The sequence below is a fragment of the Danio rerio genome, chromosome 12 (genome assembly GCF_052040795.2).
Source record: "Danio rerio strain M-AB ecotype USA chromosome 12, GRCz13ab, whole genome shotgun sequence".
Classification (NCBI taxonomy): domain Eukaryota; kingdom Metazoa; phylum Chordata; class Actinopteri; order Cypriniformes; family Danionidae; genus Danio; species Danio rerio.
The window spans coordinates 25,336,056-25,348,515 of record NC_141032.1 but is presented as its reverse complement, the minus strand read 5'-3'; the positions used below and the strand labels follow the sequence as shown (position 1 = coordinate 25,348,515).

The 12,460-nt window shown below is 36.5% G+C and overlaps 1 protein-coding gene across 25 annotated transcripts in view; it reads left to right on the top strand.

The window, feature by feature from the left end:
* The window catches only part of odad2 (outer dynein arm docking complex subunit 2), a 150,318-nt gene that overhangs the window by 84,121 nt on the left and 53,737 nt on the right, over nt 1-12,460 (top strand). For all 25 annotated transcript variants that reach the window (XR_015504090.1, XM_087276240.1, XM_087276239.1 and 22 more), the window contains one exon: nt 317-461. Coding sequence is in view for 24 of the 25 variants with exons in the window: in XM_087276240.1 (XP_087132366.1) it covers nt 317-461 (145 nt within the window). In the remaining variant the exon portion in view is untranslated. The remainder of the gene's footprint in view (nt 1-316; nt 462-12,460) is intronic.

Below are 12,460 nucleotides of genomic sequence, written 5' to 3'. Positions count from 1 at the left end.
CAAGGGTTTGAACATGAAGGCCTTTCAGAGAGCAATAATTCATTCCTCATTGATTTCGAAGAGATTTTTACCAGAGCATTGAGAGAATGGGCTGTGTGGTTTGGCTTGCACCTGCTCTGACTCTCCTCTGATTTAATGTATTAAGGCTCTATTTATTAAAGAGAGGACTTTTTTCTTTAATGTCTTGTAATGTATGGGTAGCTTTCATTTCGATCCTGAAAAAATTATGTGGGAGAGTGCTGTCTTAAAGGCATGAAACTGGGTCCAGCCAATATTAATACATCTAATAGGTACGTGTGTGTATGTGTGTGCGCAGAAAAACCCCAGGAGGAGCTGAGGACTTCAGCGAGAGTTCATCAGAGGAGGAGGAAGATGAAGAACAGCATGAGAGACGTGCTGAAACTGCTACCGACCTTCCTTCTGAATACTGGCAGATCCAGAAACTAGTCAAATACTTAAAGGTAAAAAAACTTATTTGCTTGTAATCATATTTTTAAAATGCAATTATCATGGCCAAAAAAAATTATTTAAAGCATTATAATAATGTCTTTGGAAATATTACATTTTAGTATCTTTTCAGTATCAATTCAGAAAAATGTATGTTCTTTAAACTGATTTGCTAAGAGATCTTTCTTGCAATTTGAGGAAGATTGGACTTCAATCAGAAAAGTTGATCGGACTTCAAATCATACCTGTCAACATTGGGATGTGAAAATAAGGCATATGCCCACCATAAAAAGGGATTCCCCCAAGTAGAGTGAAAGTATCTGTTGTAAATATTTCTCAAACTACTGTATGAGTAAAATGTATCTCTTTTAAATGTACGCAAGAGTAGTGAGTGTTGAGTATTACACTTTAAATAGCTTATGCGTTTAAATGCAATTTGTGTATGTGTGTAAACGTAACATTCTGTAGTGCATTTAGTTATTGTTTAGTCGGCAGCAAGTTCTGTGTAACTCTCACATAGTCACCCACTGAAGCAAAGCAGGGATGGGAGACCATTTGGGAAAGCTAGGTTGCTGCCAAAGAGTGTTAATGAGATCAGCAGAAGGCGCTCAACCTGCAGGCTGTGTGGGTCCTAATTCCCCAGTATATTGATGGCGACTCTATACTGCACAGTGAGCACCATCTTTCAGGTGAGACATTTAACTAAGGTCCTGATTCTCTGTAGCCCCTTTCACACAGTGATACCGGTAAATATCCGGAAAATTTACGGAACGACTTTACCGGTATATTCAAAAAAGCGCTGTTCACACAGGCGAGGACGTTACGGAAATTTTCCGGAAAAGAGCATTCACACATCCATTCCAAAATACCGGTAAATTCTGACATCATTCACCACAAATGAGCTTTAAACGGCTGCGCTTGTATTTGTAAACATTTGACTAAATTACAAACTCTTTTGATAATCAATATTGTAAACAACTTTCACTGGATCATATTCGCATGTCGAGATGTTCATAATATGTGCGTGTGCAGGCGCTCACAGGCTGTTTCATGGGCACACGCAAAGCTTGAAGGTAAACAAACAACGGCTTATCATAAGCATCTTATCGATGATTATTTGCACAGTTGGCATTAAGAAGAACATATAGACGTTATCTGACTAACTTCTAGCAGCTAAATGTGTCTGGAAAAATATTCAAAGGCTTTTATTCTCACAAACCGCGCGGACGTAAATGCGTCTGACTGTTGTGATTGGCTAAAGCAGAAGTCTTACGTCAGCACGTTCTAGACGTGCACGAGCTTATTCCGGAAATCTTCCTTCTGCGTTCACACAGCGCAGCATTCCGGCAAATTGCCGGTAATGTTACAACTTCTCTTTCCGGAAAATAGCCAGAACGAATTTACCGGTATTTTCAAAAAGGACCTGTTCACACTTACAACCTTTCCGGAAAATTGCCGGTAATTTTCCGGAAAGGTCTGTATGTGTGAAAGGGGCTAGTGGTTGTTAAAAATTCCAGGATGTCCTTTGAAAAAGAGTTGGGGTTTAACCACAGCATCCTGGTCAAATTTGCCCTCTGGCCTCTGTCCATCATGGCCTTCTAACGATCACCATATCATAATTGGTTTCATCAATGTCTCCTTTCCACCAATTAGCTGGTGTGTAATATGGTGTTACTGCCGTCGCGTCATTCAGGTGGATGCTGCTCACTGGTGGTAGATGAGAATATTCCCCCCAAAAATGTGTCCAGAACAGCATGATATAAATGTAAGGAATTATCATTTTAGGACTATTTGTTGATTTCATCACACAGTAAACATACGTCATCTTCTCACCAGTAACATGCAGTCTAAACATTTTCTGGGTCATTGCGTGTAAGAATTGTGGACATATTACTGGACTAGGTTTACTGCATTTATAAAGCGTCCAAGTCTTGTGGTTGTTCAGTTTTATGAGATTTACAGTACTATCTATGAACGATTTCTGATTGGACAGGAATCACAGGACTGATTTGTCTACTTAGCCAATCCCTGTAGAGAAGAAAATATAAAGTAATGACTGCAGTTAAAGTACTGATGATACAACACTAAAAATGTACCCGTGAAAAAAACTTGTGTTGGTGTTTTGCAAAACATTACATGTTACAAAACACCAACATGGTGTGACTAAATATAAACTTCGATATAAACAGCCCTAGGAAGTAAGTAAGTAAAGAAGTAAGTACATAGTAGTTAGGGCCACTTAATAAAAAGTTTTTAAAAACATAGTTGTCTATTATTAATAGTGATTGACTTTGGTTGTTACATTGTTGCATAATTAGACAATGCCAAAAAAAAACTTTATTAGTGAAAGAGTGACTTGGACTGTTAAGGGTGTTAAAAGGACTTAAGTTTTAATTTAAGCATTATGTAATAAATGCATTGATCAGCAGTGCTTAATTTTTTTTCTAACTAACATGCTTTTTTCAGCTGTGTAAATTTCAGCTTTAAATCTATGACAATCTCTCAAACAAAAGACCTTTTAAAGACCCTATTGAATTGCAGTCAGATTGTTGCATAAATGTATCACACTTGCATCCATGTGATGTGGTTTTATCAACACACTGTTTACCTACAGTACAATCGCATTACAGCTGTGTTGATAGAGAGCCACATCACACGGCTACTCGTGTGATTCATAAATCACACTAAAAATATGAGTGTTGGGAGATGGAAAAATAGTTTGCACATTTAGCAGCCAAAACAGCTATGAGTGCTCAACCACAAAACCTAACATAAGTTTCAAAAGTAGAATTTATTATAAGCATTCATAGCATTTCCTTTTTTCAATTGTCTTAAATCGGTGTCTCACGATAAGGTTAAGGACACAGTGTGGACACATTTTTTTAAAGGATCTTCACTGTAGTGAGCAATAAATCATGTTAAGGAAAACAACCAAGCAAAGTTCAGCCGCAGGTAGGTATTTTTAGCCCAGTAAAAAAAAAAGAAACTACAGGATAATGAATGTGATTTTCCCAAAGGGAGGTGCTCATCCTCTACCAAATGTCAGAAGGAGAAAAAAATGCAGTTGATAACAAAATCCTGTTTGATTTTCAGCAAATGAGCATTGGGAAAGTGAATCTGAAAAGTTTGTTTTTTGGTGATTTGTGCGAGGTGTTTGGGGATGCGTTTGTTACCGTGCAGTGTTCAGCTTTAGACAGGATGTGTTTGTAACGTGCCCTTCTCAGCATTCTATCTGTCTGGAAACCACAGTTCTTATTTATGAGGGTTTGTCCAGTAGCGCTCTTATAATGTCATTACCATCAGAAGCCGAAACACAGTCCATGCCAAACTAAATATCTGTTTTATTTTTGGAGCGAAGGTTCAGTTTTTCTCCTCCCCTCTGTCTTTTCTTCTGCACTTTTCCAGGGTATAGACATGCGTTTGTATTTCAGAGAGATTAGGCTTCTATACACTGATGCATGAATGATCCGATTGTGCTTTAATGGCTGTTTATCTAGGGATATTTTTGCAGTGTACATTACCTGAACTGTACATTTACATGTTTGCCTTTCTGTACACATGTACGGTAGGCAGTCGGCATTAGTGACTACAGTATATCCTTTCATGATGCTGATGGCAATATTGGTGTTATATTAAGAAATTGTGCGTATCTGGCGACCGCAAAACATATTACGCACACACAAAACTCAGTTCAGTCGCTGAAAACGAGCGTTGAGTATAATTACACTTTCACACATTTACAGACGGACTTTGTAACTGCATCAGTGTGTAGAGGAGGAGGAGGAGGAGGCCACAGGCTGTTTGTCTCACCAGATTCAGTCGAATTGCCTCATTAGCTTGAATTAGCGAAACATGGCAGCCAAACAAAGTTGCACAGAAACATTCTTTCACACGTTCCCCTCTCCCAATTACACCATTCTGCTTCTCGTTACAGGCTTGAAAGTAAGAGAATTGCTAAGTACCCTAATGCTATATGCTGAAAAAGTGCAGTTTTTCCAATGCAATTACATTTATGTTACTGACTTAATTTCACTAAAGGTTTGCAGAGTGTCTGTCTGCTCAGGAAATTAAGCTAAATCTAGATCTCTTAAGAGTACACACTGTAGTGCTCACTGTTCCTCACAGAAATATTATTTTAGGATAGTAATTTGCACACATAAGACTTGGGATATTTTAAAATGAGCCTCAGCATGAAATTAATCATGTATAAAAGCTACACATTTGCATAGTGGCAGTTCCTGTCTGAATGGAACAGTTGTTATTTGTAACCAGAGTAATGTTTTGTTATCACACATGGCTGTTATGAGGTCTTGCTCCCTCTACTGGACAAAAGGAGTACTAAAATGATTTTGAGTCAGATTAAGCTGCTGGTACACAATCCAGAGACATCAGATAGATTGCTTTTTTCAGTACAAAAGTTTCTAGAAATGGTATACTTTTGAAAAATGTTTTAAGATGCAGAGTCAAAGCAGATGAAGACAGTCATCTAACTCTAATAAAATATATTATTAAGAAAATATTTATATTAAGTTACTGATTTTTCATATTGAACGATAACCATATATATTTCTATATAAGTTGTTTATATTTCCAGATTTAAAAGACTATCCCACTGGCTGAAGCCACAAAAATAAGAGGGTTTGTTAAACGGCATAACGAATTTTCAATACATTTTCGATGGACAAAAGTTTGGTACGTCTCTAATATTAACACACTTTTAGATTCCCATCGTTGCACATTTCTGCTGTGTGATTTACTCTTAGATCTTTTATTCATTCATTCATTTTCTTGTCGGCTTAGTCCCTTTATTAATCTGGGGTCGCCACCTTGGATTGATCTGCCAATTTATCCAGCATATGTTTATTGCAGCGGATGTCCTTCCAGCTGCAAACCCATCACTGGGAAACATCCATACACACTCATTCGCACACATATACTTCGGACATACTTCGGATGTCTTTGGACTGTGGGGGAAACCGGAGCACCCGGAGGAAACCCTCACGAACACAGGGAGAACATGCAAATTCCACACAGAAATGCCAACTGACCCAGCCAAGGCTCTGACAAGCGACCTTCTTGCTGTTAGGTGATCATGTTACCCACTGCGCCACCGTGCTGCCACTCAATCAATAGATCAATATAGAGTAAAAAAAATTTAGAACTTATCATTGCTATTGACATAAATTTGGATATTATATTGTTTAGCGGCACAGCCTTACTGAATTCTATTATTTTTATCTCCAATTGGTCAAGTATAACATGCAAAAAGCTGCATGCGATGCTTTTTAATGCCCATACCCAACCCAACCCCACCTTTAACCCTACCCCTCACAGTGATGTCACTAGCTCCATTGAGTGCATTGTGCCTGGCAGTTTTATTTTATTTATATTTATTTTAAGTTCAACATTATTAACCCCCTTAAGCAGTATTTTTATTGTCTACAGAACAAACCATCGCTATACAATGACTTGCATAATTACCCTAACCTGCCTAGTTAATTAGTTAAGCCTTTAAATTGCACTTTAAGCTAGTATTTTACTAGTATCATGAAAAATGTTTAGTAACATATTAATTAATTAATTAATTAATTAATTAATAATTTTTAACATAATTTATAGCAGTGATGGCAAAGCTGAATGTTTTTCACAGCCATTACTCCACACTGTAAAAAATGCAGGGTTCCACACAATTTATTCATGTTGTCCCAACTCAAATCGATTAAGGTAACACTTTTAAAAAAATTTATATGGATTGAACATAAAAAATTAAGCTCTCCCAAGGAAAATCAAGAATTGTGTTGGTTTAGCACATTTTAAATAGGTAGTTTTAAAAATATAGTTTTTTGAGTGTAGTTTTTTTCGTGTTGCATCAGTTTTGTTTTGTTGTAAATACTTTTTTTTTTACAGGATTTTTTATCAAAATAATAAGAAACCAACATTAAAGGGATTTTTTTGGGGAACAATGTCAAAGTTAACATAGATAGATAGATAGATAGATAGATAGATAGATAGATAGATAGATAGATAGATAGTTAGATAGATAGATAGATAGATAGATAGATAGATAGATAGATAGATAGATAGATAGATAGATAGATAGATAGATAGATAGATAGATAGATAGATAGATAGATAGATAGAGAGATAGATAGATAGATAGAGAGAAAGAGAGAAAGAGGACAACAGTTTGCTATTAAAGTCTATTGCAATCTGTTATACGTAACTCCTTTTGAAAATCACAGCAAAGTTGGAGCAAACCGACTAACAGCAGACTCATTTCATCCATTTTCAGTCATATTGGTCTGCGTGTGTGTGTGTGTGTGTGTGTGTGTGTGTGTGTGTGTGTGTGTGTGTGTGTGTACATGTGCAAGTGAAGGCACTCATAAATACACTGTGGATGTGCTGTTTTGCCTCAAGTTAATACTGTCCATTAAATCTGATACCTCTTTGCTCTTAAATCTGGAGTAGACGGCTCTCCTCTGCGGCTCTATGGCTTCTCTCTGTGTGTAAATCATTTAAACAGCTGTCTTTATCTTGCTCTGGACAGCTGGCTGCTTAATTGAGGATAAATGATAATGATCAGGCCTCAGTCAGCTTCTCTATAAATTAACTCTAATATGTGTATCATACACAACGCTCGAGCCAGAATGAACATTCCCTTGCTTTTTCCCAAATACCACCTTGTTCTCTTGTTCTCTTGGATGCTTAGTTTCTTTTTCCTTTCTGCCCTCTCAATTTACTCTAGAGTATCGGTACGGGTGCGTTTTCTTCTTAAGTTTTATTTATATATCCATTTTCTCTGTTTGTCTTTTCCTCCTTTTTCCTTTCTGCTTTTATTCTCTGTAACCACTGTCTGTCTATGATTTGCTTGAATTTGTTAATTTTTTTGAGCTTTATCTGCAATGGGATTTATGATTTCTGGCTCATTCTGCAGTGTTTTGCTTTAGATATTTTAAGTGTTATTTCCCATTTATGGTTTTTACAGTAATACACAGCTTGTGCTGTCAGTGAGACCAGCTTCTCATGCTCTCAAACACAACTATAATCTATCTGCTCTTCTACAATCTGTCAGTACTTTTATGACAGTTAAATTATCTCACATACCACTATACTTGATTATTTATTCAAGACAAACATTTCCAAGGGAAGAGCAATACAACACACTTTTATTGTCTTGATCACCGATGAATGTCAGGCTTTGTCTCCACCGTATTTTATGAAGACGTTTTAATACCGATAAGACCTGCAGACCTGAGCAGCACTATCATTCTTGACATCCCATGTGGAGAAAGTAAGCAGAACTAAATTCTTGTATGACATCAGAACCCTAACCTTAACCTTAATATACTTTGGAGCATTAGGTTATTTTTGAAGGATGTAAAAAGGCTGCACATCTAAAAATATGCATGTGTTGTTCATTTAGAGATGCTCTTATGCAGCAATGTTATTTTTGCAATGAGGGGTTATTTGAATTACCTATACATTACCTTACCTTTTATCTTACCCACTTTTATAAACCCCATGGTTTTACCTGAAAATCTCAGTAGATCAATAGTTTCTGGAATACTCAGACCAGTCCATCTGATACCAACAACCATGCCACATTCAAAGTCACTTAGATTAACTTTCTTCGGGACATTTTGTGACCATGTCTAGATGCTCTGTCCATTTTTTAAAATGTCGAATTTGTAAAATTTATAGTAAAACACTGGCAGCTATAAATACTAAATTGCATGGTAAACTACCATATATCATTAAGTTATAGGGATCTATTTTGACGTTCATTGCGCAGGGCGCAAAAGCATTAAGGACGTGTCAGAATCCACTTTTGCTATTTTAAGGATGGGAAAATCCACTTTGCGCCGCAGCACATGGTCTAACAGGGTTGAGCTTATTCTATTAATGACTTCTAGGTGTGTTTTGAGAATAAAATAAATCAGAGTGTCATCTTTCATTCCCATAAGAGTCAGTTGCGTCGTGCCATAATGCATTTGCTATTTACATGGCAGACTTTTTAAGTGAACAACCTAAATCTTCACTAGTGAGAAAACTGTTAAACAGAGCATCTAAAGTGCAAGAATGAGAGAAAGAGCCTCCTCATTGTTTACTTTCACTTTCACTCTCGTGGATAGGGAAAGATGTTGTATGCACCAACATAAATTAGCCTACATAATTAATTTTGTTTATTAAGCGCAAAGATTTGTTTCAAAACTATTTATAAATTCAGTTCTAATTTCCAGCAATCAAATAAATGAACAATGATAACAAAGTGTGTTTAAAAGACTGAGTTATATCCAAATAAATGCATTTGCTATTTAAACAGCGTGGTGCAAAATGTCAAAACGACTCTTGCGCTGAGCTGAAACTAGCACACAACATTTGCACCATGCTCTGTGCCGGGTGTATGATAGGGCCCGTGGTGTTATGCACCAGTGATTTGAAGTTCTAACATCTACACAACATACATTTGTTAAGGAGATAAAAAAAAAATTATAAGAATGTGTGGATGAAAAAGTCATACTGTATAAGAACCGATGCTCATCAAAGAAACATAGTTAGTTACAGCTACTAAACACCATTATGGTAACACACCTCAAACTAAAGAAATGCAATAAACTTTATTCATCAAAATTAGATGTAACACAAAATTCTAATGTATAACGACTGAGAAAAAAAACTAAGGATAACTATAGTAATATCAACAAAAAGCATAAAAAGTGAAGTGCCAGGTTTTTTCTGTGTTTTTTCCGAAGAGTTTTAAAAAACTTTTTACTGATGAAATCAAGGCCATTTTTAGCAGTACTTTATTCATAAATCTATTTGTTGCCATGTGATTGGCTGTTTAAATATTTCCAATATAAGCGTGTGAATGTATATCATTAATATATAAAGTGTTAAAATATAGGTCATGTATATGTGAAGCTTGAAATTCATTCATTCATTTTCTTTTCAGCTTAGTCCCTTTGTTAATCTGGGGTTGCCACAGCAGAACAAACCGCCAATTTATGCAGCATATGTTTTACGCAGCTGATGCCCTTCCAGCTGCAAACTATCACTGGGAAAAATCCATACACACTCATTCACACATACACTACAGTTCACCAACAGCGCATGTCTTTGGACTATGGGGGAAACCGGAGCAGCCGGAGGAAACCAACACGAACAGTGAGAATATGCAAACTGCACATAGAAATGCCAACTGACCCGGCCAAGGCTCGAACCAGCAACCTTCTTGCTTGTTCGAGGGCTAATTTTGTCTGATATAAGTAAAAACAATAATGTGTAATGTTTTTGCAATAATCACAAAATAAAATAGTAATTTTCTATTAAAATTGTATTTATTTAATTACTTAAAGCTGAATGCTCTGCTGACATTTCTACAGTCACATACAGTATACGTGAGCATGTCTTTAATGTCAGTCAGGTGTACTGTATAGTGATGGCAAAAGATAAAGCCGTCAGTCCTTTATGTTCACAGCTTTTTTCTGTGTGTGGTGTGAACATCTGTCTTCACACCACAGACTGACAATGAGGGTCCTTTAGAATCGAGTTAGAGACATTATAAAAGACCTTCAGATGTTTTCTGATATGTAAAGAATGTCTACAGACCAAAGCTGCTTGAAAATGAAAGCATATGAACATGATTTCTTTCTCTCTGGTATCAGTACTAAATATAGCTTTGTGTTTTTACAAGATTCAATGCAAACCCACTGAATGCTTTGAAGACAGAAACTGTGGCAGGACAGAGAATGCAGTGGATTCACTGATCGTTTTGGTTCACATTTAGTCCAGCCACTTAATATGGACAACACATGTGTCTTTTTCACTAACTCCTGCTTCTTTTCTCTCTTTCTTTCTCTGCCTCTCTAACTGTTTTCTCACTTCTTATCATTCTCTCTCTCTGTCTCCTTCATTGCTCTCATTCATTTCTCCATGTCTCTCCTCAGTGTTCTTTAAAGTATAAGTCGTCGCTTTATTCCTTATTATTAGTCCTTTTATGTTCTCCCTCTTTTTTTAAATCTCTTCTCATATCCATGTTCTTTGTTCAGTCCTCAAAATGTGTTCAGCAAAGTGCTATTATGGTTGTTTTACAGATGAGCAATACTTTGTTGTCATTATTGAATATTTGAAAAGATCTTTTCAATCATCTGAACCATTTTATAAAAAATACATTTTTAATTTAATTTAATTTAATTTAATTTTTAATCCATTTTTATTACATTATTTATTTATTAATTCATTTTCCTTCAGCTGAGTCCCTCTATTTATCAGGTATTGCCACAGTGGAATGAACCGCCAACTTATCCAGCTTGTTTTACGCAGCAGTCTTCCAGCTGCAACCCAGTTCTGGAAAACACCCATACACTCTCATTCACACACATAGACTACGGCCTATTTAGTTTATCCAATTCACCTATAGCTCATGTCTTTAGATTGTGGGGCAAACTGGAGCACCCAGAGGAAACCCACATGAACACGAGGAGAACATGCAAACTCCACACAGAAATACCAACTGACCCAGCCAGGACTCGAACCAGCAACCTTCTTGCTGTGAGGTGACAGTGCTAACCACTGAGTCACCATGATGCCTCATTTTATTTTATTTTATTTTTTATTTATTTTTTTCGACTTGACTTGACATTCTGTGGACTATAATTTTGCAGGTACATGTCATTCCAACCCTTACAGTTGACTAAAAATCAATTGAATGTTATTCTACATTAAGACTACAGTACCAGTCATATTTTGGCTCTTTTTATTTCATCTAGGATGTTGTAGTAATTTATAAATGACAACAAGTGTTGGGACACAGGAATTCGTCATTTTATTTCATATGGTGTGCCGTACTGGGTGCATTTATTCAATTTCTTGGTGACATCACTGATGCTGTTAAAGTCAGCAAGTAATATTATGTCAGGAAGCAACTTGTAGTAATATATAGTGTGCCCTTCTGGTCCATAATTTGATGATAATTTTAGCGCCTAATTGACAGAATTGTCAAATTGACTAATCAGACACAAGTTTGTCATAGACAAAAATATTGTGCAGTGTGAACTTGACATTAGTTGGCAAGTAAATACATAATTACCCAAATCAACTAAATATCTCAAATTAAGCTTTGGTGTTCACCTTTTTTTGGCGCTAATTATAATGCGAAAACTACGCAGAATGTGATTATTCACACAGACTGCATATTTGCATGTAAAAACGTCAGCTGCAGTGTTTATGAAGGTTTTTTTAAGCACTTCCTCTGCCATGTTAAATCTAAATTTGCAACTGTTATTCTTTAGAGAAACAGTTAATCCATGCATGTTAATCCACAGGAAAAAAAAGTTTGTTTTGGTCATCTTCAATTAAAGACCTTTTGCTTCACGATTTAGCAGCCTTTCTCTGTTTACATTGGGTTGACTTATTTAACCACAATATTCTTAACCACACCCCTATCGCAATTAGTTTGCTATGAGGGAATGATGTGCAAAAAAAAGCCCCGCCCACTACCTTATATTCAGTTTCAGTTTGAGGTATATCAGCATAATGTAATAAAGCTCAGCAACTTTCGATTTACACTGATTTCAACGTAAAATTTAACCGTTTTTAACTTCCTATAGTAAACTAAAGGCACCTCTTTATTCTTCTAATTGGTCAATGGTGACTTAACGCAGAGACTTGAGACATGAGCGTGACGGTCATGCACATCCATCAATCGCATGTTTACATAGATAAACAATGGAAAGTCACACATTAGAATCGAAAAAGCTATGTGAATGAACCTAAAGTATGTGAACTGGAATGCACCCTTTTGGTAAACTTGGGTTCAAGACTTGCCTAATCACAGTATCTTATCTGTTACTCGTTTTATGAAAAAGAAACATAGGTGTTTGGTCGATTTCCAGAGATCTGGACTTGAGCATCACATTTCAAAGGTCTGGTGCACGAGCGGCATTACAGCAGCTTACATGCCTCTTTGAGACCCACTGCACTGAACACAGCGCCAGCCACACAGAGAAAAGCC